The 25,891-nt window shown below is 48.5% G+C and overlaps 2 protein-coding genes across 2 annotated transcripts; one reads left to right on the forward strand and one right to left on the reverse strand.

Annotated features, from left to right (window-relative positions):
* Positions 1-610: 610 nt before the first annotated feature.
* Positions 611-18,815, reverse strand: PLOD1 (procollagen-lysine,2-oxoglutarate 5-dioxygenase 1). The gene is given in 22 exon segments (XM_048518930.1): positions 611-2,168; positions 2,512-2,637; positions 3,480-3,626; positions 4,000-4,104; positions 4,256-4,323; positions 4,859-4,906; positions 4,909-4,969; positions 5,097-5,238; positions 5,438-5,563; positions 5,862-5,966; positions 6,573-6,694; positions 6,940-7,071; positions 7,314-7,415; positions 8,439-8,536; positions 9,797-9,860; positions 10,186-10,298; positions 11,371-11,534; positions 12,532-12,590; positions 12,592-12,683; positions 13,062-13,169; positions 16,075-16,179; positions 18,278-18,815. Coding segments are annotated over 22 exon segments (2,310 nt in total). The 5' UTR covers positions 18,345-18,815; the 3' UTR covers positions 611-2,012.
* A 39-nt stretch (positions 18,816-18,854) lies between these two features.
* KIAA2013 (KIAA2013 ortholog) lies at positions 18,855-24,612 on the forward strand. Its single transcript, XM_048518929.1, has 2 exons — positions 18,855-20,195; positions 21,401-24,612. The coding sequence occupies exons 1-2, from the start codon at positions 19,160-19,162 to the stop codon at positions 22,258-22,260; spliced, it is 1,896 nt and encodes a 631-aa protein (XP_048374886.1). The 5' UTR covers positions 18,855-19,159; the 3' UTR covers positions 22,261-24,612.
* Positions 24,613-25,891: the final 1,279 nt, after the last annotated feature.

Here is a 25,891-nt window from a genome sequence, read left to right on the forward strand (position 1 = left end):
GGAGGAAATGGCAGCTGCAGCCGGCTGTAAAGCATCGCAGTCCTGCAGGATCCCTGCTTGCTCTAAGCTAAACGCCCCCCCCCCCCATCTCCCAGGCTGGAGGTGGCAACCGTTGTGAAGGTCGACAGGATGGTCCCCACGCTGGAAGGAAGCCAAGGAAAGAGATTCCACACGGACCCACCTCTTAGGTACAGCGCTGTGGCTTCCTTGGAAGAAGGGCAGGATGCAAATAAAATGAAGCAAAAGGAATCCATGCAAGGTAGAGAAATGTTGCATTCAGTAAGAACTGCTCTGCTGGATCACACTGCATTTGGCCTAGAATTCTGTTTCCATGAAATGCTTCCAGAGAACTCACAAAGTACAAAGGCCCCAACAATCAATACTCAGGGATTGGGGTGTGTGTGTGTGTATCTTGAGATATTCCTATGCAGCTTCACTGGCGCAGATGCTCCAGGGGTGTGTGGACTCCTCTGCACAGAATAAAGACAGCAAGTAACCTCCCAAGCTTTCAATAATTTCTCCAATAAAGGTGACGAGATTGATCACACAAATGTGCTCTAGAAAACTGCCTGCATGCATACAAAGGAATCACCAGCATCAAAGATTTGGCTGTTTTTGTAAAAGGTTTAATGTAAAAATCTCCAGTTGAAACTCTGTACACCTAGACCCTCTAAGTGATTTTTAATACATCTAAAATAAGGGTTGATTCTATTGAATAAATACGTGCGGCTCTTGGAAAGCTTCTCACCAGTGCTGGATCTGAGCAGCTTTGAACACAGCACAAAAGTGCAAAGAAACAACTGCGCACGTAATTGGAGCACAGGTGCATTTGTCACTCACATTGCTGTAATGGTCCAGCCAGACTCCTCTCCTTCTGCCCAGTGGCTGCCAGAAAAAACGAACGTGATGCCAAAGTAGAACTGCAGCTGTCAAGTATTCTTATTTGCATGATTTAAAATAAAGATGGCACTATGCAGAAGCAGAGGCACTTGGCGCATGCTCAGAGGCACTATATCCTATTCCATACACTGATATTTCAAACAGGCCAGAAGACAAAAGAACACTGTTCATGATCCATTTTGAACTGGAACCCACTGACATGTTTTAGAAAAATAACATGTTTTCTCCACTGGAAAGCAAAGATCTCTTCACAAGTTCAGAGGCTCTCCAGAAGTGAGAATTTATAAAACTAGCAGCCTAGCTTGAGCTGGTTAAACTGGGGATAATGAACTGGCTGCCACCACCCAGCTTCCAAGGTTCAGGGAAGATGGGCTTAGAAGGGGCTTAGAAGGCCCTTTGCCCTCTCCTGTGCCCTCCCTCCCGTTCCACGTTAAATAGGCTCTTGCAGCAGAACCCACCTGGCCGGAGGAGGGCAGGTGGGTCTGCAAAATGCCTTCAGCCACACCTGGATCTGGTGTCTTCCTTACAGAAAATGGGGCAAACTCCAGTTGAAGAGAGTTCACATATTCTGCTATGGATTGTGGAATGCTTCCAACTTTGGGAGCGACTTCTAACCGAGAGGCATTCTCTGGGCATTTGCTTTGGCATAACTGACTGGAGAGAATCCCTTTCTTCAGTTACAAAGGATTCACGAGCATTCAGATGCACTAAAAATAAATTCACTAAAAATAGCACCACGCAAGGACCTTGCAATCCTTCACAGCTCTCAACTATGCTGCGGCTTCAAGCTTTGTTCTTTCCAACAGAAACGAGTTTTTGTTTGCAGACTGGAGAAAGTAGAGATGGAGCAGGTGGGGTAGGTGTCTTCCCCACCTCTTCAAAACAACAGCAGAATGGTCAAACCAAGATGACCCCCGCCCCCCTGTTGCAGAGTAGAAATCCAAGTTAAGGAACATGAATCAGAAACAGGAGGGGGTCCAATCTAGAGAAGCTGTGTGGGTGTGAAATTATAACACAAATACGTATCCTGGTGAAAAAGTTTCCAAGATGTTTTCTTTTGGTGCAAAATCTGATATGATATTCCTCGTGTTCTCTTTTCAGAAAGCGCATCTCTATGGATCGAGAAAAGACACGGCAATGTAACGGGTCCCTTTGGTGGTGGGGAGGCCTTCGTGGTAATGGGTCAGGCGACCTGGGTGCATGAGGGTCCAGCCTTTCCGGGGTGCTCTGACGGAGCAGTTGTAGCGCAAGAACCGGCAGCCTCCGCCCTGCAGAGTACAGAAAACAAGAATCAGCCCTGAATGTTCACAGGGGCTTGACTTTTATGGAGAAAATGTAGAGGAAAGGGGATGTTACAGGTTCAAAGTTTGTCCCTTTCCACGTCCAAAACAACTCCCTGGCTATCCCTCTTCCAGGAATTTCATAGAAAAGGCTGTCAAAATTTAAACTTCACTATCTTTGGGAGCCTAAATCTGCCTCCAGCCAGATGGGAGGCGGAGTGGGGCTACTATCTCGACTTACGTCTCCCCCAAACCTACACCAAGGCTGCCTTCTCTTTCTGAGTCAAGCAGCTGCCCGTCTTGTCACAAGGTACTCCTGGCAGTGACTCACCTCATAGTCAACCCCTACACTGTTTAAGGCAACGTTGATTGTGAAAGTGGATGCGTCGTGGTGTGGCATCAGCGACGGCTGCTCGTCAGGTTTATACCGAACCACAAAGGCCAGCTCAAACTGGGTCTGCAGGGGAAGACAGAACACCATGAACTGTACCAGCCCTATGTGGATCTATGACACCCGAGAGGCAGCCAGCCAGGTACCAGAGGAAAAGCAGCGCATTTGCCAGGCCTTTGGGAAGAAAAATCAAAGAGCTTACATGAAAACAAATAGTTTATTTAGATCTGGGACCTCCAGAGTGCCAGTGTGGTGCAGTGCTTAAGAGCAGGTGGACTCTAATCTGGACAACCGGGTTTGATTCCCCATTCCTCCACACGAGCAGTGAGCTCTTATCTGTGAATGGGATTTGTTCCCCCGCTCCTACACATGAAGCTTGCTGGGTGACCTTGGGCTAGTCACAGTTCTCTTTGAACCCTCTCAGCTCCACAAGGCGTCTGTTGCAGGGAGAGGAAGGGAAGGAGCTTGTAAGCCGTTTTGAGACTCCTTAACAGGAGAGAAAAGGCAGAGTACAAGTCCAAACTCTTCTTCTTCCTGACTTCTCATCTTAAAATAACCAATGGTCCATTTTATACAACCAACTTCAGAATCTACTCTGAAACCACTGAAACATCTACATCAAATCTCTAAAAAAAACCTCTGAACTACAGCTCCATTCTGCTGGACCGAGCAGGCGAAACTTAAATATTTTAAATACTTCATTAATTATTCAAATTCTTTATGATGTAATCACATCCTTGCTATTGATGTAATTATGCCACCTACAGAACACCACTTGCTACTGTTATCACTAGTTCCTTCTTCAGTGTTGAAATACTGTTCCAGTCGTGCCTTTCACATACTATTATTGCTGTTGTCGTTATTCATACATATTGTTATGCACATAAATATTTAAAAATGGGCCTTACTTTGGTGTAGTATCCAGGGTACAGCTTCTCTGTGATGGGCGCGATGAAGTCCAGGAGAAATTTGTACCACTCGCGCTCAAAGTTGATCTGGTTCATGTGGATGTCGATTGTTGGCACGTTCTCGTACCCCCCCAGAATCCTGTTGTCCTGCAATGTTATTCCACAAAAGGTGACCTTAGCCAGAGCCTCACTACCTAACTCTAGTGATTTCAAACCAAAAGCTTTGGCATAACTGCTCCTCTCCAGGACTAACCCCGCTGGTCAAAGAAGAGGTCTTATGAAATTGTCAGTGGTAGATGAGACCTCCCATTTCCTCCTCCCAACAGTTACCTGGGGTGAGTCAGTGATCCCCAGGTGACCATGAAGTGAATGTTGTATGAAAGGGGGGAAGGAACCCACCTGCCACCCCCCCCTTTCAGGACTTTGATGTGCCACAAATGGAATTGTGGGCCTTGTAGAGTAGCAGAAATATGTCAGGGTGCTAGTATCCACTGTCGTTTTATCCGCAGGACTGCCTTACCGAGTTGTCTCCCCTGGACCATTGGCCAAAATTCTCCATCTCCTCTACCAGTTCGTCACAAGCAACATTGGTGAACAGAGGAAACCAGTACACATCTGGGCAGGGCTAAGAAGACAGAGAAGCTGTGAGAGCTGAGTCAGTAAAAAGAGGAAGGGGAAGGAAGAAAATAAGGGCAACACCCTTGCATACAGGAGTTGGCCTCCCCACTGCCAGACCCCAACTAATCTGGACCTTCAATGAGGTTGGGGCTACGTACCGTTTCTACTCCCTTGCCTTTTAAGGCCGCTGTGTAGTTTTCGTGGATGTATTTTTCCTTCCAGTCCTGTGATAGAACAAATGAAAAAGTAAGCCTGTCTTTTCAACTAAGTATGACGATGCCAGTTGCCCTCTCCAAATCAGCCCACAGTGACCCTGGGATTGTGTGGAGAGGCCCTGCTATGTGTCCCTCTGCTGCCGGAGGCATTAGTCTTATGGACACGACTGAACTAGCATCTCTCTTTGTCTCTGATTACTTATGTAGTGCCCTGACCTAGACGGTTGTCAGAGTTTGGAAGCTAAGCAGGGTTTACTCTGGTTAGGACTTAGATGGGAGACCACCAAGGAAATCTGGGGTTGCTATGCAGAGGCAGGCAACGGCAAACCACCTCTGTTCACCTCTGACCTTGGAAACCTCAGGAGAGATCACCATAAGTAGGCTGCGACTTAATTACACTTCTCACCTCCAGTTCCGCAGGTGCCCATCCCTGCTTCTTTTCTACCTGGCCCCTTTGACCTGCAGAAGTTTTGGGCTTCCCACTGAACATGGATGCAGAGCGGGTGGCAGTTCCCAGCGTCTGCTCTCGAATTCCCTCACCTCTTGCTGTTAAGCTAAAGATCTGCCAAAGGTCAATAGAGATGCGTAAATTCAGAAGTTTTCCAAGGACAGGATGTGCCCAAAGTGCTGCTGATTTGTCACGAACAGGAAGATGCCCTGCAGGATGCAAAGGAAAACAAACTAGCTGCTGCAAGGCAAAACCCTCTGCAGTGAGTGCTGCAGAAACACACAGGCCTTTTCAAGCCGCCTCACTCCTCCTTCTCGCAGGAAAGGCCAGACTAACCTGCTCCCGGATGTTGTGGCAGAAAGCCATGTCTGCATCTAGTTTCCCGCTATGGAAGAGAACAGCTTGGGCAAGTTCAGATCTAAGGATGCTGCCTTTGATCAGGTAGATGCTAGAGATGTATGGGACATTCCAGACCCCACTGAGAAAAAGCAAGAAAAGGAGAATTGGGAGAGCAGGATCAGAAAAAAGCACTTTCACTATGTACTGATGAAGATTTTCACGGCCGGAATCACAGGAGTGTTGTGGGCTTTCCAGGCCGTATGGCCGTGTTCCAGTAGCATTTTCTCTTGACGTTTCACCTGCATCTGCCAGTCTCTAGTGTTTCTCTTGATACTCACATTCTCCGCCCCTGGACGATATCGATGTAGTCCTCTGAGCGGGCATAGTAACCATCAGCGCTCAAGGCACCCCAGAAATTGGACCACAGCTTCCCCAAGCGGCCAACAAGCGGGGCAATCACAAACCTGCAGGGTAGAGGAAGAAGGAAGCGCAAAGAACAGAATAAGTGGAACTTAGTGAGCGAGTGGACACAAATCCGAAGGACAATGTTCGACAACCGTGTTCCCAATCTGAAACAGCCAAAGAGATGTGCATTTTCCCAGCTGGGAAATTGACACGTAACCATCAGTACACACTAGTTTCCCCCAGGGTCAGCTTAGGACTGGAAAATGGCACAGAGCAGAAGGGTTGGATCTGGTCTTCTCCTAGGCCTTACCAAACCCACAACCCTTACAGAAGGAAAAACCTGACTCAGGAACTCACTTGTTCTGTTCCATCAGGATTCGCAGCGTGTCCGGGTTTTTCACCACCGTTTCAGCATCGATGCTAAAGTAATATTCACAAGCAGGATCCTGCCTGCACAGATCACTAGAGAAGGGCCAAACATACACAGGTCAAGGCCTGAGAAGAACATGATGTGTGCTGTTTGCAGTGGCCAGCGGATGGACTGAGAAGGTGACTTTAGCTTACCTAGGGCTGTGACAGGTATAGTCAATTCAGGCTTCCCGATGGATTTGGCAAGGCAGAGGGTATATTATCCTTTCAAGTCTCTGATAGCATTCCATTCAACGGACTTCCCAGCAATGGCTACCCACTTTTCTTTTTAACGGCCAAGTAAAATACGTGGCCTTGTATAAGCAAAGGCTATTTTCAAACACCACTGGTGATTCAGATTTTTCTCCTCTCTTGCCCACAAGCAAATGTCTGATCACAGTTTCAATTTCCAGAAAAAGAAGAAGAATATCTTTCTGTCCCGTAAGGAGACTTAAAGGGACTTACAAACTTATTCCCCTCTTCTCCCCACAACAGACACCTGGAGAGGCAGGTGGGGCTGAGAGAGTTCCTAAAAACTGTGACTAGCCCAAGGACACCCAGCAGGAATGTAGGAGTGGGGAAACACATCTGGTTCCCCAGATAAGACTCCGTCACTCATGTGGAGGAGTGGGGGATCAAACCTGGTCCTCAGCCACTTACATGCCCATATTCCGTGCGTCAGCATTCTCCACATGATCGTCTGGCCCAATCACTTTGACGGCGTGATATTCTTCTCCGTGTTCCTCTAAAAACTCATCCACCTGGGAGAGGTGATGCTCTTCCTGCACACAAATTGAAAGGATGCCCGTTGCATCAGAGCCAGAGGGATGCTTTCAGCAGGCTTCACAGTTGCCAAGAAAAAGCCACCATCTGCTCCCTCTCCGTGTTTTGCCTTTTCAAGAAACCCACCACAAAAAGCCAGCCCAGTGTGGAAGTTCAGCAGGTCAAGCCAGGATTGTGGGCTCAGGCAGGGAAGGAGGCAGCAGCCTGGGACGGGTCTCCCCTTCCCAAGGATGACGTTACTCACGTGATTGTGGATGAAGAGCTGGATCCGTTTCTTCGGGTAGTGGAGCTTCTGCAGCCTTTGGAAAAACGGGTTGAGGAAAGGGGTGGGCTGCTCAATAAAGATGCCAATCAGAACCATGGGCAGAGCATCGTCCTGAAATGAGTGCAAAAAGCATTCTGAGAGATCCAGACCCTGGAACTTCAGTTCTACTGGAGCTGGAAGCTGGAAGATCTCTAGCCAGCCTCCCATTTTAACAAAACTACAAATCCCAGGGTTCTTTACAAAGTGGCAAGAGAGAAACAAGAGAACCCAGAGCCCGTTTAGACCTCAAAGACAAGCCTGCCTTTGAACTTCCAGCTGCCCACCCACCGACCAGATTCGGTGTTAGCTCTTACTTTGAGGCGAGAGAGGTTCCTCAGGCCTTCACTGCAAACAGTGCAGCCTGTTTCGAAGGTCCAGGTTTGTGGGATATAGTTTCCCAGGTAATTTAACTGCAACTTTGAGAAGCAAGAGAGAGAAAGAGAGAGAACACTCAAATTCATGAAGCTCATTTCCCCCTGGAGCTATGATTACACCAACTGTACCTTTCTCTCCCTCTTGAGAAAGAGAAACTGAAGATGTGGATCAGGCCAGAATGGAAAGAAGGGATGCACCTGGACTCTAGCCGTGGCACACACTACTCAAAGCATCGTGGATTAATTTACAGTGGGCGAGTGGAAGCAGAGGAGACTGAGATCCAACTCTATTGTCGTAATGCCCCGACCTCTAGTAGTTTGGTTCTTGCCAGTCCTATAGGATCTCTGTGTCCTCTGCATTCGCATGATCACCAGTAAAAAGGTCAAACCAAACAAAGTGTGTTTCTAGTCAATAATGGCTGCTCTGATGTGCTTCAATAAGTGAGGGCAATATCCAGTGGATCTGCCTAGTATAGGCTGATTAGACGTCCTGCTTTTGGTGGGACAGTCCAGCCTTCAAACGATTTGTCCCACGTCCCGCGGGTTCTTTAATTTGTCTCGATTTTTGGGGAGGCTGCCGCACTGCCTTCTGGGCGCGCACAGCTGCCTACCCCGTCCCGGTTCACAAAGGTGACCATCTGGTCACCTTAGCCTAGTACCAAATCAAGCCACTGGAACATTTAACGAAGTACTGCCTGTTCTGCCTGGTAGTAACTCTCCAGACTCTTGGCAGAGACCATTTCCACTCCTGCTCTCCAAAGTCTCAGATGCCAGAGACTGAATCTGAGCTCTATGACCCTTCCCACAGATCCAGCGAGTAAGCAGAAGACTGTCAAACTGTCATACCTTGAACTACACCTGTGCTGCAAGTGGCGGAAATAAATTCTGCAAAATAAATAGGTCCCCTTGCATGATCATATACATATTTATTTGAATAACTTATTCAGGGCCAAGGATTCAGGTTTCCCCCAGTGCCTCAGGTACCCAGCCCTGCCTCCGATTCTGCTGCCCCACTGCAATCAAAAGAACACTTGTTCTAATCTTCTCCTTGGAGACTTCGTTTACCTTGGTAGGGCCATTGCCATGAACCACAACCGGGAGAGTGTCAAATGCCAGGTTTCGTGCTCTCACTCGACCGTTTTCGAATTTTAGGACCACCTCATCTTTAAAAAGGGGTGGGGGAGGAAAGAGGGAGAGATCAGATTAATTTGCCATGGAAGGCTTGCTGCTAGGACATATGGTTTTCAGAGGAAAAGAAAGAATGGATGCCGGAGCCATTCTTGGCTTTGAGAAGTCACAGGGACGTCTAGGGCAACCTGACATTTTGGTCTGAGAAAAGCAGGTACAAGGAAAGAAAGAAGAAGAAGAGTTGAGAGTTATACTCCCCCCCTTTTCTCTCCTGTAAGGAGTCTTGAAGGGGCTGACAAACTTTCCTGCTCACAACAGACACCATGTGAGGCAGGTGGGACTGAAAGAGTTCCGAAGAACTGTGACTAGACCAAGATCACCCAGCAGGAATGTAGGAGTGCGGAAACATATCTGGCTCACCAGATAACAGTCATGTGAAGGAGTGAGGAAATCAAACCTGGTTCTCCAGATTAGAGTCCACCTGCTTTTAACCACTACACCTCTCTCCTGTCCCATACATGCAAATCATACCTCTGATTAAACCCCCCCCCACCCAATGGTTGCTTTTAAGATTTCAAGAATGCTACAAGCTGTGCAGTCCAGGAGCTTGTCTAACCTAGCTCTAGGGAGCTCCCCCACTTCAAAAGCCAAATGTATCATTTTCTTCTCTTTCCCTATCTTCTGACCACTCCATTCTCCAGCACTAGCCCTGTCCCCATCATGCTGTATTCATGAGCTTCCCTTGAGGTATCTGGCTGGCTAGCCAGAAGATGGAACACAGAATTAAATGTGCCACGGGTTTGCCCCATGCTTAGAGGCTCTTGTGACTCTACTCTAAATCATCTCTAAGAAACCATGGGGATGACAGTTAGCAAGCAGGTATTTCCTTGTGTTGGCTGCAGGTATCTCTTTTCTGCCACCAAACCAAACAACAACCTGAATCTGCAAAGTATTTCCCTTCCCTGATTGCTACTCTTTAGAGTTCTGCCAAAGCTGCATGCATAGATTTAGTTACAACTTGCATCTACAACCTCTCCCTTCTTCCACACCCAGAGGTTGACCCCTTCATTTAACCTGCGTTGAGATCCAAGAGGCCAGGCAAGAAAGCAATTGTGGGCAGCGGTTGGGGGGAGTCCTTCTGCCTCTACTCTGCAAAATGGAGCAAGGACTTTTAGGTTGCTGGATCTTTCCAGAACTCTCCCATCTCTACCAAAAAAAGCTTCCATAATGTATCAGGTTAAGCACATTTCAAATGATTGCTTCAAGGACTCAGGTCTCTTTCCGTAGTTTCTTACCTAGAGCGCCATTCAGGTTTTGGAAGATCCGACACTTGTGATCCAAAGAGATATTGATGTTTCCCTGTTATGGAAAAAACAACAGAATAAGGATTGCAAAGGGACCAAAGAGGTCTGTCCAGAGGCAGAATTATTTACACTGGGGATGCACACAAGGCAACTTGTGGGCCATGGGTCAATTTCTGATGACTGACACAGTGCCTGATTTTCCACATTCATTCATTCTCACATTTACATCCAACTCTTCTCCCACAGGACACAGGCTGATGGGGGTGATCCCATTTTTACTAGCGTGACAGTCCAGAGGAGGGTTTTTCACCACTGAACACACACTCAGCAGCGTGAGTCACACTGCACATACATCACAGTTTTCACTGTTCTGTGCTCACCCGCTTTTCTGGATCTAAGAAGACACTGGTATAATAGAGTTGATCGCTGTCACTATCATGCCCTTGCCAATCTGCCACAAGTTTGAGGAGATACGGAGCGTAGCCAATGAACCCTGCAGGGAGGGAGAGAAGGAAGTGTCAGGGAAACAAAGTAAATATGGTGTGCATCTTGTGCACAGATCTTGGTGATCTAAATGACAGCACCTGTCATCCAGGGTCAGTTGGCAAAAGCCTGATGCAACTGAACCAAACCAGTCTGATCCGGTGCTGTGACCTTGCCAGTGATTGGGCAGTGTTTGTATATCAGCAGAGCACTATCAGTGCACAATATCTGTTAGGGATTCTTGTTTACTGCGAGGCATGCTGCCGGTTTGTTCCTTGATGTTCACTGTATATAGCTTGCACCTGAAAGTAAAATTCCTTCTTTGAAGTGAAGCTACTGTGTGGTGTGGAGTTATTTGTCTGCTGTGCCAAGCCGTCTTCAACTGCACTTATCTTTCTCTGGTAATGCACCTATCCGCTGATAAACCGCCTGCTCTGTCAGGAAGGCCATGGGAGGTTTACTGATGCAGGCACTGTCCACTTCATTTAACAGAGCAAGAAATATTAATGGAGAAAAGATCATGGCTGGTGCTGGGCGTTCTGCTGCAGCTGCAGAAATCAGCCAGGTCCTTCATCAGGCAAAACTGAACTGCAATTTTCTTCAAGAAACTTACCAGACCTCTACTGAAAACAATTAAAAACATTTGGCTTCAGAAATCCACCACGCTTTCTCTGCAGAAACATACTTCGCTTGGTTTATGTTTCACTTGATGAAACGTAGCTTTTGTGTAATTCTACAGATCCAAGAAAATACATTTTAAAAACTGTTTTTGATTCCTACAACGGGGTGGCTGCAGACTGAAGAGTTTCCATTGTTTCAAGAAGAACACAGTTCTACACCTCGCTATAAAGGAAATCCTCAAAACCTATTGGCGTTTTCTGCTGCAAGGACCAAAACCAAAGGAGCACAGGGTGGGGCCTCCAGAATTCCAGCACCCTCCCAGTTCACCTCCCCCCCTTTACCCGCATCATAGTTTAACAGAGCCATGCAAAGCAGAGTTGCATCCTTCTAAGCCCAATGACTTCAGAGCTAAATTCTGCTTCTTTCCAACCCTGAATGCCCACCGCTGATCCCCTTCTCACCTCCAGACCCCAGGAATCGCTTCCCGTCTCGGACCTGCGGGTATTTAGCTTCCAGTCTCCGGTCAGGGTAGATGAGAGTCTCTGACGAGAAGACCACTTTGGACTTAGCCTGCCTGAACTTCTTTAACAGCTCTGCGGGCCCCGATGCAAAGACAACATCGTAACTGCAATGGGGGGAAGGGGGAGCGGGAGGAAAAAGAACAAGAAATTACCCCTGCTGAAGGAGGCAGAGCGTGGTATAGCCCGCCTGCCACTGAACGATCCTCCTCCTTCACTGGGATGTGCCACAGAAGGGCTCAAGATCTTGGGTGGGAAGGAGGGCATACACCTCCATGACAAAAAGGCCCCCAAGGGTGGGTAAGCTTTGTTCAGAGCTTCATCTGAATAAGGGTTGCCAACTGCAGCTCGGTGGGGGGGGGGGTACCTGGAGATTTTTTGGGTGGAGCCTGAGGAGGGTGGGATTTGGGGAGAGAAGGATTTCAATGGGGTACAATGCCACAGAGTCCACAGAGGTTTTTAAAGAGAGGCTGGATGGGCAACTGTCAGGAGTGCTTTGACTGTGTGTTCCTGGATTGCACGGGACTGGACTTGATGGCCCTTGGGGTCTCTTCCAACTCTATGGTTCTATGATTCCAAAGAGGCCGTTTTCTCCATCTTAATTTATCTCTGAAGCCTGGAGATCAGCTGTAATCCCAGGAGATCTCCAGCTAGTACCCAGAGGTTGACAACCCCAGTCTGAATGTATCAGGGTCCATGGCCTATTTGCAATGTCAGGGCAAACACCTGCCAAGCTGCAAGCTGTGTGAACAAGATGCAAACAAAATGCTAAAAACTGCTTGCTTCTTTCATCATGATTTATTTGTCACGTACCTAAAAAAAGGCAGACTAGCACTGAAAAGCAGGAGCAAGTTCCAGCAATCTCGGTCAGTGTTAACTGCAGTTTGCCCCAGCACAAGTAATGCTTAATGTGGCTAAAACCAACACAAGATGGGAAAGGAGGACATGTTGCAGAGAGGGGAAACCAGATGAGAGAGGGGATTATCTTCCAGAAGTCCTGATTTGCAAACCAGGATGTGCCAGAGTTATGTCTGTCCCAGGGGACCCACACATACACACAGTTTTGAGGTAATGGCTCAACAGCAAAACCTGCAGTCCAGTCACCTTTCTGTGAAGAGAATGACCAAGTTTTCTTGGTCTGAATAGCCTTCCAAAGCTGATTTCACAGAGCATCTGATCTTTCTGGCCACCTCCCGCAGCGCTCTTCTGGGTTGCCTCTAAGCATGCCACTCTCTGCCCAGCCCAAGACCCAGGCCCTGCCAGCGCTGTGAGGGAGACGCCCTCCTGGTTCATCTCAGTCGGTCAGTATTTTTATGTACACAAATGTGGAAGTAACAATCAAAGTCTTCTGTCTCTATTGTAGGGAATGAAAATCACCACTGTCAGAGTGGCTGAACAGCCTTCTACAGATTTAAAAAATGTAATTAAAACTGTATCTTGAAAAATACAATTCTGTACACATTTACCTGGAAGCAACACTTTAAAATAATGGGACATACTTCTGAATAAATATGTGCAGGATTGCATTGCTAGCCAAGCATTAGATAGGGATGGCCGTCCAATTTTTTTCCTAATCTGGGAAATTTGTTTGTGTAGTATTCATTCTGGTACAATGTGGAACTCTCAATTCAGACAGCCTGTTAGCATCACCTGGATCTTGTAGCTGAAGAACTGAGCAGATCTCTGGAACCGCCTGAATCCTTCTGTCTCCTTGGTGGCCACAGTTAGAACCAATAAATTATCTGGGTAGAAGAGGAAGAACAAGGAGAATTAAGAGGCACACACGAGGCTGGTTTTTGATTCAAAGCATTCCGCTAATATTCAACCAAATATGCCAAGTGGATTCCTACCTGTCACTTTTTAATCCCACCTTCTGCCAAAAGCTCAGGATGGTATACATGGTTCTCTTGTCCTCTGTTTGAGACTCACAGCAACATAGCAAGGGAGACTAGACCGAGAAGAAGCTACTGGCCCAAAGTCATCCAGTGAACTTCATGGCTCAGTGGAGGATTTAAACCTGCATCTCGTCCTAGTCCAACTAAGGTCACAGGGGAGGCCCTCCTGACTGACCCACCAATCAAAGATGCCTGTTTGGGGGGTACACAACAGGGTGCTGGACATGATTAAGTCTCAGCTAGCAAAGCAGATTTTGCATTCTCATAGATAGGAAAGTAAAAAAACAAAACATCTATCTCTCATGTCAACTTGCAGAATGACTTGTGGGTTTTTAATTGGTGGTAGATGCCCCAAGTCTGCAAGGGGAAGGACCGGATATAAAACAAAACAAACAAACAAACATCACTATAATCAATTAAAGAGCTTCCCAAATGCCTGTCAACTACTAGAAATCTGAAGAGTGGTGTTTTTTTCCTATCCAGTGATGAGACTCCAGCACCAAGAGTTTTTTTTAACTAAAGCCCATAGTTGAAAGAACAAGGAACAGGAAAGGGATCTAACATGGTATCTGTTCAGCTGGCATGCTCTACTTTTCATTTCCAGGGCTTCTTAACAAACACACACAAGCCTCATTCAGAAACCAAACTGGTCCGGAGTGCCCAGAAAATCCATCCAGAAGTAAAGGCAAACCATCTGGCGCATCGATCAGTGAAGCTGGACGTGCAAGAAAAAAACAACTGCTGCTGTGTTGTATTGTGGGAACTGTGCATTCATACTTTTTTTGTGCGTATGACATGCATTTTTTTGTGCGTATGACATGCATTTTTCGTCTTTACTGATGAAAACTTCCTGCCCAGCTGGAGTGTTCTCCAGAGGCAACTGACTTTATTTATTTACTTAAAATATTTACATGTCTGTCTTTCACCCCAGAATCCCCAGGCCCAAGGCAGAAAACAACTATGTAAAAACAAATATTAAAGCAATGCATTAAAAACAAAACTAAAAGCAACCGATACCCCAACCAACCAGTAGGAAATCCTCCTTTGCCAAGCTTAGGTCCCCGCACAAGCTCTGTTTTGAAGGGCTGCCAGGAGGGTAGGTGCCCCCTGAACTCTGTTCCAGAGCCATGGGGCATGACTAGCAGATTTGGAAAGATTTCAGACTAGAGAGCCCTTTGGTCTGATTCAAGAGGGTGCCCTGTTCTTTTTTCAGGATAGACCTCAGCCTCCTACTTCTCCCTCTCGGCACCAAAGAGAAAATAGTAAATATACAAGAGAAGACAACTTATCACACTATTTAAGTGACAAAAGCCCAGGCTAGATTCATTTTCGGACCAACTCTTTATGAACTGTTCAGTGGAACTCTGACTTCTGCTAAAAGCAGCTGGCCACTCCAGCGTGGGATCAGAGGCCTCCCAAAAGGACAGATGGAGGTGTCGTATTTCTGAGTCAAGGGGAAGAAAAGCAATCCAGTGTACGGCCTTCCAAGGTGGCTGGAATGTGGAAAAGTTAGCAGGCGACATAAGCGGCCCTGTGCAAAGTCCTTCTTTTTGTTGATTTTTTAAAAAAGATCCTGAGTCACAGGGGAAAGACATTTGGCAGATGGAAAAAGGGATGGGACTTTGTGCACATACATTCTGAATAAATCTCATTGTTAAAAATGCATTACAAAATATTTTGACATAGCGAACTTTTTGGTAGTGCCAGTTTTTAAAAGAGGTAAGCCAACATCTCTTCAGAATGCACGGGAGTCACGTGATCACACACAGGAGTAGGAAAGGGTTTCTAGCCCTATGATTCTTTTCTTTGCACATGGACTGAGATCTGCCTCCCCCATTTTTGAGTTTTCTTTTCTGCAGCAAATTGAATTGCAATTTAATTATCTTTCAGTTCCCGCTCAGTGCAACAGCAATAGTCAAGCTAGCAAAATTTCATATGCCAAATACTTTAAAAATATTTTTGCAGTGTGCTGGGAGTGTCTGTTCTGTGCTCCTCCGCATCACTGCTATATTCGCCTGACCCCCAACCCAAATATTTGCCACTGGAGTGTATTGATTATGGGAATCCTGGAGTACAGTTTCCATTCAATTGTATAGAGTAAAGATGGCCCAGAAACGCGCTCTCTAAATCCTCGCAGAATTGATAGGAAAACGATAAGGAAGGGAAAATCACTTATGCCACCTAAGCTCCTTTGAAGAGGGTGGGTTAGAAACATGATAAATAAACAATATATTTGCATAAAAGATATGTGAACGGGTTGATTTCTGCTCCATTTGAAATGATGTCCTATCACACGCTGTGATGTGCCACAGTTTCGTACTCTCTGTTACTTTACAAAAAACACTTCTTGATTCTCTATCCCCATTTATGAGCGTACACTGAAATATAGTGCATAAGCAAGCATCTTGTAGGGAGTGAGGCAGAAGGGGTAGAGAGGATCACCCCAACAATGGTTACTCTGGACACTAACTAGAAGGGTGATTTGCATGAGGAAGTAATACACCCCAGCCTGAATGTACCCACTTGGAAACTGATTTCCAGAGAACTTGCTTTCAAGTAAGTGTACAGGTACCAGAGATGGTAAATGCCAAAGCAGGCAAGTGCTGCCGTACCAGAATAACTACAGTGGAGTGAAAAGGTACAACCTTGTAAGTGTCTAACCCGGTGGATCTATCTGTGGGTGCAGAAGGGAGGGGAGAGTCCCACTGCCTGCGTATCCATTCCTGTCTGATCTGGCCAGCCCCAGCCTTACCTTGCTGCTTCTGGGAGCCGCAACCTCCCTCGGCGATGAGGAGTAGCAGAAGCGGTAGAAGGATACAGCTGAGGGGCATCTTCGGATGGGCTCCTTGCACCGGATCTTGCAGAAAAAAAAGGAAAAGTTTTTTTGGAGAGGCGGACGGGATGCAACTCTGCTTTCTACAAGTCCCTCCCAGTCGTCCCAGAGCTGCTGTGCCACGCAATAAGCACGCCTCTTGCAGGAAGGGGGGGGGGGGGCTCCTCCTCTCTCCAGACCCATCCTGTCTTACACACACACATCCATCCTCCCGGCATTGAGATTCAGAGACTGTCCCAAATGCAAGGTGCTGAAGGAGTGGGGCTGCAGCAGCAGAAAGCTACCAAGGCAGGCCTTAAAATAAAAACTTATTTCAACTGTGGGACACAAGCCTGTATTTAGAGGTCTGAAAGGATCTCAGTTTGATTGAGTTGGGTTTACTCTGGAGCAGATAGGTCAAGATTTGTGGCTTGCCCAAATCCAAAATGGCACTCTGGACACCCTGCTTAATTATGCTAGAATTATTATTATTTGTGCTAGAATTATTATTATGGGTTCTTTCTACAAAACTTTCAAGAAACAACAGAGTTTTGACTGAAATGAGAACTTTGCACACGATCAAAAGTTCAGTCATTGGAGACACTAAACTTTACAATACCAATCCAGAAATGTCACTGCCACAGCCAGAAGGAAAAGTCCATTTGATTTTTCAGACCCTAATTACAGAAACACACCCAAGCCCCACAAATCCTCAAAAATAAACACATATAGCTATCACTTTATGTGGATTCAAATGTGATGATGAGAATAAATTAGTTTGTGCATCCTCTTCCCTCCCCACTGATTAACCAAATATTTACAACCCAAGAACTGCTCCAGTCTAAATGCATCGAAATGAATGGAGTAGATCCCGTTCAACACAGTTTGCGCCTGTGGGTCCATTTACTCTACATATGCATGATCATAGCCCTAGATCAGGGGTAGGGAACCTTTAACACTCAAAGAGCCATTTGGACCCATTTTCCATGGGAAAAGAAAACACTTGGAGCCGCAAATAATTTTTGACATTTAAAATAAAGTTTACTCTCTCTCTCTATATATATATATAGGGGTTTTTTTTTTACCTTTTACTCCGTTCATTCTGAGAAGTGCATGGATGTGCCCGCCCTGCTGCCTGCAGGGCGGGCAAAGATGAAGCCGGTGGCTTGGCCTTGCCGGCCGCCGGGAAAGTGCCCGCCCCGCTCCAACGGGGCGGGCAAGAGGGGAAGCCCACGGTGCGGCCCAGCCGACTGTGAGCAGTTGGTGCGCCCGCCCCTGCTGCCTGCAGGGCGGGCAAGGATGGGGCCAGCGGCTCGGCTCGTGGAGCCACAGTGCAAGGGCAGAAGAGCCGCATGCGGCTCTCGAGCCGCAGGTTCCCTACCCCTGCCCTAGATTATTCACTCCAGAGGAACTGTCCCTCCAGGTTCTGCAGTCCCCACTGCAACCCCCCCCCCCCCAAATAAACCCCTATATGCACTGAAAGGAGATTGTTTGGGGGTTGGGAGATCTGAGCAGTCTACTCTGACATCCGCAGCTGCCTAACACACAGAAATTCAACTGCAAATAATTTCCTCATCCCTGCATCTCCAAAGCTTTACCTATTAGATTCCTGCCTGTCATGCAGCCTCCACACTACCAGGCTTGGTCAGCACTTCATTCTCCCCACAAGCTGCCAGAACAGTTATAGGGAAGGAATTGGGGGAGGGATGTGTGTGTGTCAGATTTGTGTTCTACACGTATCCAAGGGCACTTTGCCCATATATACCATTTAACAAAAAGATTTGTTCTGCTCAGGGAAATAGAATTTTGCATGTACCAAGAGACACCACCCTTAAATACTTTTTAAAAAACCCCGCCCATGAGGATTAGATGCAGAAGATAACCATGTAAGAGGCTCTGTTGGAGCAAAAACCTGAGTATGAATGATATAAACACATAAATAAATACGTTCTCTGTGAGGAAAACGTGTTGTGTTTGTGGTCAGCAGCATTATTCTTAGCTCTTTAAAAAATACACAAATGTGGCTCTGTGAAAGGAAAAGGTATTTCGAATCTTAAGGGGAATCCCTCTATGTTTGAGCGAAACACAATGGCTAGGAAAATATTCATTTATATATATATTTATATATTAAACTTATATTCACCAACTGCTAAGGGACAATTGAGAGGCTTGATCCTTATGACTTTTCTCTGAAAGATTTTGTTCTGCATTATCTTAACAAACAGGGTGAGTTCCTTGGGCAAAGTGTGGCAGTCGTTCTTCTCAGGTAAAGGCACTTTTCACATGCTCAGGGACAGCCCCCTCTCAGGACCATAATAAGACAAAGACTCTCCAGGACTTTAAGCCCCAACCATCTATGTCCCTGCAGACTCCCAAAGGGGCCAGCATTTCTTGAAACCCCCAAGACAGCTTCTCTCTGCAACTGCTCCAGCCATCAAGTCCTTTGGCTCTGGCCAGCCAACATCTGCCACCAATCTTCAGCGGGCCATTTTTCTTGCAGACCCTTTTCAGGCATTGGTTCCGTGCAAAAGAAAGCACTCCCCACGTGCTCAGGAAAACGCTGCCGCGGCATCCTTTCAGAGACCCTGTCCTGCCGGCGCTCTGCACATGCTCAACGGCCTCTCCGCCCTCAGCGCCCTTAAGGGCGAACTCCTCTCCGCCCCCCCCCCCCTTCCTCCGCGCAAGGAAACCGAAAGGCGGCCTGGCTGCCGGAGCCGCGCCTTGGCCCAGCCCGCCGCCCCGCCCTGTGGCGCAGGAGAGCCGGTGGCCGACGAGCCTCCCGGAGCCCCCGACTCGCTCGGCGGCCGTCAGGGCCCAGGCGCTCCGCCCGCCTCGCCTCGCCTCCCGGCCGGCCAGGCCCGCGCCGTGTCGTGAGGCGGCGCGGAGGCGAAGCGACGCGACTAGGCCGCGGCGAGCCGGGGACTGGCGTAGCCGCCGTGGCCGGGTGGCGTAGGGCGAGGGCCGGGCAGGCGGCGCGCGGCGAGGCCCTCCGCTCCGGGCCGCCTCCTCCTCCTCCTGCTCCCCGATGTGGCTGCAGCAGCGGCTGAAGGGGCTGCCGGGCCTGGGGTCGAGCAGCTGGGCGAGGCGGCTGCTGGCCCTGCTGAGCTTCGTGCTGGTGGCCTACTGGTACCTCGGCGGGGCCTGGCCGCGCCTGCTGCCCTGGAGGCCCGGCCGGCCGGCGGGGGGCGCGGCGGGGCTGTGCCTGCAGGCCGAGACCCGGGCCTGGCAGGCCTTGGCCGAGAGGGGCGAGGCCCGCCTGCTGCAGTTGCCGCCCGGGTCCGGCGCAGGAGACCCCGAGGCCCCGCTGGCCCTGGTGGGCAACGGGCACCTGCTGCTGGACGTGGCCGCCAACCAGCTGTGGGTGGCCCCGGCCCTGGGCAAGGGTGCCGCCTCCGCCTCCCCTTCTCTGGGCACCGAGTACCCGGCCTTGGCCCAGCTGAGGACCCCGGGCAATGCCCTGGGCGAGACAGGGGCCGCCGCGGTCATGCTGAGGGACGGGGCCGTCCACCGGGCCCGCTGCGTCCACATGGGGCCGGCGGCCTCCGACGGGGCGGCCCGGGAGTGCGTGGCCGTGCGGGAGGAGGTGCTGGCCCACCGTGGGCGGCCACACCTGTACCTGCAGCGCCTGGCCATTGTCAACCCCACCGAGCGACAGGTGGCCTTTGAGGTGTCCGGCCCGCTCTCAGCGGCCTCCCTGACTCTTGGCGGCGGCGGGGCCAAGACCGGCAGCAAGTTTGTCACCAGCGTGGAGAAAGTGGGAGACCGGCAGTTCCTGCTCTCCTCGGGCCGCGTGCTCCAGCCAGACGGTGCCAAGGTGGTGCTGGTGGTGGTGGCCGCCAAGAAGTTGGTCACCCGGGTGCAGGTGGTGCCCAAGTCGCAGTTTGAAGAGACCTTGGTGTCTGTGGTTCACACCTCTGAGCCCATCGACGTCTCCCAGCTGGACGAGACCTTCAGCAAGCTCCGGGAGGCGGCCAAAAGGGAGATGCTGGAGGTGCTGAGGGTGAGGGTGGAAGACCTCCTGCAGGAACATCGCAAGGCCTGGGCCGACCTGTTCATCTCAGGTGAGGGGGCTGCCTCTTGACCCCCGACTCAGTGCTGCTGCCTGTTCTCAGAATCCCTAATTAGGACTGGATTTTGTCGAAGGCTTTCATGGCCGGAATCACTTGGGTGCTGTGTGGTTTCCAGGCTGTAGATCTGAAGATGCCAGCCACAGATGCAGGCGAAACTTCAGGAGAGAATGCTGCTAGAACACAGCCATACAGCCCGGAAACCACACAGCACCCTAGGACTGGATTAATTGGAATTGGTTTGTATACCGCATTCATGGCCTGCCCGCTCTTCCACTGTGGAAGGACCAAAGTTCAAGCTCTGGCATTTAAACTTGAAAAGATGATGCAGTGATATAAAAGATCTCTGCCTACAATGCTGGAGAGTGGCTGCCAGGCAGACAATACTGATCTTTAGGGTGTTGTTGGTTTACTGGGTTGTGTGGCCGTACTCCAGCAGCATTTTCATTTGACGTTTCACCTGCATCTGTGGCTGGCATCTTCAGAAGATCTGATAGTAGTAAATTCTACTGGAACACAGCCATACAACCCAGAAAACCCACAGCACCCTAGTGATTCTGGCTGAGAAAGCCTTCGACAACACAATACTGATCTTGAGAGTCTGATTCAGGCATGTGTTTCATTTGGAGCTCAAGGCAGCCTGCATGTGCTCTTAGGTAGGCGTTGCCCAGAGCCATTTAGCTACAGATAGCTAAAATAAATGGAAGCTGTGGAGCACCTTTAAGGCTGACATTTTACTTTGGCGTAAGCCCGCCATTCTCAGCCAGGGCACCGTGGTACCCTGGGGTACCATGAGCATGTCCCAGGGGTACTGCGGCAACACTACTGCCCCCCTCCCTCATTTTTGTGGTGTCTCCCACCAGCACCAGCAAGGACATTGAGCTGGCCCATGGGGCAGGGCCTGCCACAAGGTCAGCAGCCCCCCCCCCAAGTGGGGTGTGTGGCAAGCAGGGGCAATGGGAGGGGAAGGTGGAGGGTGGCGGCAGGGGTACCGTGAGATATGAAGAGTGAGGTCAAGGGTACCCTGACCTCGAAAAGGTTGGGAAACACTGGCGTAAGCTTTAGTGGACAAAAGCCCCCTTTTACAGAACGTACATTACATTACGTTAGATGAAATTGTAATATAACCAGCATTGAGCTTTTGACTTGAGAGCAAGAAAAGCTAGGAAAGGAACCTAATCCATTTCTTAATGTTGCAGGGGTGGAAATGAGGAAGATCACGGATGCTCACACGCCTTCCAGCAAGACGGTCAACATGACACTCTATTACGTTCTGTCCACCACCCCAGCTCCCCTTCTGGAGCCTCTCATTAGCAGTGAGGAAAAGGAGAAGATGGGAGCCACGCTGAACTATGCTGACCACTGCTTCAGCGGCCACGCCACCATGCACGCAGAGACCCTCTGGCCGGCGCACTTGCCGAGCGTGTCTCAGGTCCTGCAGCTCTCAGATTTGTGGAAGCTGACCCTGCAGAAAAGAGGGTGCAGAGGCCTTCTGGCGGCCGGAGCCCACGGCCTCATGCAAGGGATGGTGCTCAGCTTTGGAGGGCTGCAGTTTACAGAGAACCACCTCCAGTTTCAAGCTGACCCAGATGTGCTCCATAACAGCTACTCCTTGCGTGGGATTCATTACAACAAGGACTTGATCAACCTGGCCGTTCTGCTGGACGCGGATGGGAAGCCCTTCCTGCACGTCTCTGTGAAGTTCCAAGAGAAGCCGGTCCAGCTGTACGCCTGCGAGGGGGGCTGCTCGAATGAGCCTGTCGAGCTCACTTCGGAGCTGCGTGGCCACACTTTCCCCGTCATGGTGACGCAGCCCATCACGCCGCTGCTCTACATCTCGACAGACTTGGTCCACTTGCAGGATCTGAGGCACACGCTGCACCTGAAGGCGATCCTGGCGCACGAAGAGCACATGGCGAAGCAGTACCCCGGCTTGCCCTTCCTCTTCTGGTTCAGCGTGGCCTCCCTCATCACCCTCTTCCACTTGTTCCTCTTCAAGCTCATTTACAATGAGTATTGTGGACCGGGGGCAAAGCCGCTATTCCGAAGCAAAGTGTGAAGCCAGCCGTGCCGGGATGTAGGTGCTGGATGCTTTGGCAGCCGAGTCTTTGTCTTGGGTATCTGATCCCAGGCTCCCCAGCCTGAAAGTAAGGGGACAGAGTGGAATGTCCTGTGGACAAGCTCTCTCTGTGTGAGTGTATGAAGGAGTAGCAGCCCACATTCAGTTTTTCTTTGTTTTAAAGTTTGCTCTGGTAGGGAATTATTTTTGAGGATGGGGTGCACTTTTAGCACAGTTTCTATTTTTGGGGACCACAGTTGCCTCCGGAATGGTTCATTGCAGGAAGCAGCGTGCCACTGAATGTTTGGAGGTTTCAGCTATGCAGGTACAGGAGGGGATCTGTTAAAATGCTCACTAATGTGAAGATCCCAGAATGAAGCTGACAGATTGACCCTCAGGGTTTCTGGCTTCTACCTTCTCCCCTGGTGGCAGGAAGTATTATGTTAGATTATTATTGGAATCTGATGGGTGCCAAGAAACTTTTAAGGCAAAGGAGACTAAAGAACAGCCTCACTTGCTTCTGTCACCAGCATGTTCTAGGCTGGAACTAAGGTTGCTGAACTAGAGTTGTTCCTTTTCCCACTCCTTTCCTTGGCAGGATTAAGTGCTGAATGGGGGTAGTTCTAGTAAACTCAGGAGACAAGCAGAGAAGTCAGCCAGGGGACATCGAGGCCTTGACTTCAAGTTTCCCTTTTTTTTCCTTCCAGAGGTGGGGAGGGAGGACAGCAGCTGGAACGACGAGAAACTGGAGCCCAGTTGTGCTTTAGGACTTGAAGTGTGCAAACCCAGCCAGCAGTATCAATTGACGGGGCAAGCAGGTGTTGGCCAGTGAACGTTAGCAGCTATTTGCAAGTTGAATGTTCTTTGTTGGCTCTGAAAATTAGATTTTGGTGTAAAATGCAGAGGAGGAAGAGTGCAGATCTGGCCTCCCATCACAGCAAAGAAATCCACAAGCTCTTTCTGTCAGTCACTTTGTAATTTTTTTTAATGCAGCAGAGAAAGAAAGAAATAGTTAGAAATCCCCATTGTGGAGTGTGCATACTACTGGAAACTTAGAATTCACTCAGATTCTTTTTATTCTGCGTGGCGTGTGTGTGTGTGTGTGTCTTTTTTGAAGATCTAAAATTCTCATGGCCTTTTTCTTCTTTTGCATCATGCCCTTGTTAAAAAGCAGCCGGCGCAAATATCTGCTGCCATTTCCTCAGTATAAAGAACACGCAGCTGCTGCTGAAATCAGCAACTCTGTCAGTCCTTGTTCCTGGACATGTCTGGTAAATGTACGCCATGCATTCCATTGTATGCCATGACAGCATCACATGGGAAACTGTCCAGGCAAATAGTGACCTGTGGAGGAGAGCCAGTGAGCATCTCACTAGTGTTAGGTCTCTGTACTTTGGGATTTAATTTCAGGGAAAGGGGAGGAGGAAGAGAAGGAGCCCTTCTTTTGACAGCAGCCATACTCTCTCTGGGTAGCTGCACAACCGCTTGCCTTCCTGTCTGAGAACACCGTCTTTTCTCAGTATTTTAGCCAAGGAGCGCATGTAGCGTAGAGGAAAACAATCCTGCGTAGCTCCCAAGCACACAAGTGGTTAGGAGCTGCTGTGTGGGGGCAGGTATTATTTAAAGACAGCACAGTAAAAAGACTCCACTTTGGGCAGAAGTGATATCCTTTGGAGCATTTTTGACCTGCAAGTGAGATGGACACTGTAGAAGCTGTTCCCCAGCAACCTGCTCTTTGTGCCTTGTGGCGAAAGAAACAAGAACTTTTGGGAGATCTTTCTCTTTTGAACCCTTTCTCTCCTGAGGTGTGTTGGTTTCCATAATATGTACTCCCTTTAGTGGAGAATACTTGAAAATTACACTGTCTTTTCCCCTGGTTAATTTTATAGGAAAGTGAACTAGCCTTTTCTCTCTTTTTTGGCTCCAGACTTATCTGGATGTCACAGTTCTACTCTCCCTTCCTCCTCCTAATTGAATGTTGCCTCATTTTCTGTGTACATTTTTAATTTATTGTTGGTGGATTTGGGAAGTTGAATCATTGCAACTTTGAGAGTGAATAACAGCCAATTAAGAATGTATATATTTGTCTCTCATGCATTCATCCCACGCTGCAAATGGGTTTCTCAGCCTTTTGTGAACAAAGCATACAAAATAATCAGCGTTAATTGAAGGGGTGAATGTAGGTGAGACCCACTGATTTTCTTGTTCCAAATTTGTTGCAATGTCCTATTTCTAAATTCTGGGTTGTGGGTGAAGACACGGGCTTCCTGATGGTTTGAACATGAATTTTGATTGATTTTTACAAATACCAAAGGTTTTGTTTTTTTAGGAAATAAATGCTGTTCAAGTCTACAGTTGGTGGTTATAGTCTTTGTACGTTCTGTGGGGTGGGTTTTTTTCCCCTTGGGTAGCTGATGTCTGTCACATTGGCCCTCACTGCTGACAGGCAGCCTGGCCCTTTACACTGTGCTGAATGAATGCGACACATTGCATTGCTTACACATGTCCCTTTAAAAGCCTCACCTTACTAATATCACAGATAGTAGGAGAATCTTCCTGCTGTTTTCCATGTTGCACAGCTAGCTCTCTCTTTACACATTGCATCTCCTGGACCAACCTGCATTTTTACCTCCTGTAAATCATGCTGCAGTTCAGAATCAAGGAAAATACATCAACTTTAAAAGAGTACCACATTTAAAATTCACAAGCAAATTCAAGTCAGAGCAGCTGGCTTCAGTATGCCTCATTTAGTACCAGCACCATAATAGCTAGTCCCAGCAGCTAGATAGCCCAGACAGGTAGAAAGAAGTTGTGAGCAACCTGAAATGAAGTGGAAGAACTTGCAAGAAAACACCAGCCTGCCAATAGAGCCCCTTGCAAGCTGGGGCATCAAAATGTCAGCCAATGTTGCTTTCCCCCAAAGTGTGAGCTGCTGGCACCTTGCAGAATGCCCACGGGGTGGCACGCTGTTCCAAGCACCAGAAATCAAAGTGCTCTTGAGTTGGGTTCTCTGGTCTCTAGCAGTGTGTCTCTCTTTGCTGTTGTCTCCTGAGCTGAGAAGGCTTCCATGGCAGAAGTCAGCAGCCAATATTTCTTTACTTCATCCATGCCTCTCAAGGGCCGCCAGACTCAGGTGGGCAACACAACCCTAATCCCAAAGCACGAGAAGATGGCCTTCTTAACTGGCAGGTAGGCACCAGAATGGAGAACGAGGCCAGCTTGGTTTTCCTGAATTTTACTGGGTGGTGGTATAGGCTTTGCAGAGGAAACATCTAAATGGGTCAGGAAGGTACAAATGCGAAGGATGGGAAGATGCAGGAAGCCGAGGGTAGAAAACATTAAATAAAAATATACCGGAGAAGCCGCAGCGTAGAAGACAAGAAATTGCAGTTTGACCATCCTTAACTGACACAGATTTGTCTGAAAGTGACCTGTTTTCTACAAAATGTTTCTCTTTACTTTTTAACCTTCTCAAGGAACCTGATTTTTATTATTCAAGAAAAGTAAATTTTACATCACCCAGCATTGCTTGCAATGCAGGTAAAATTTAATATCCTACACTGCACACACAGTGTTCAGGGGTATTCTTTATTTTTTTAAAATCCCCCCCTTGAAATTCAATTTCTCGATT

Source organism: Sphaerodactylus townsendi, linkage group LG16 (genome assembly GCF_021028975.2).
Source record: "Sphaerodactylus townsendi isolate TG3544 linkage group LG16, MPM_Stown_v2.3, whole genome shotgun sequence".
NCBI lineage: Eukaryota > Metazoa > Chordata > Lepidosauria > Squamata > Sphaerodactylidae > Sphaerodactylus > Sphaerodactylus townsendi.

What these genes read in the sequence shown, in the direction of transcription:
- KIAA2013 (XM_048518929.1), top strand. Translation starts at nt 19,160, where the DNA reads ATGTGGCTGCAGCAGCGGCTGAAGGGGCTGCCGGGCCTGGGGTCGAGC. An exon ending in GGCCGACCTGTTCATCTCAG is followed by an intron (nt 20,196 to 21,400) that starts GTGAGGGGGCTG and finishes TTAATGTTGCAG; the next exon opens with GGGTGGAAATGAGGAAGATC.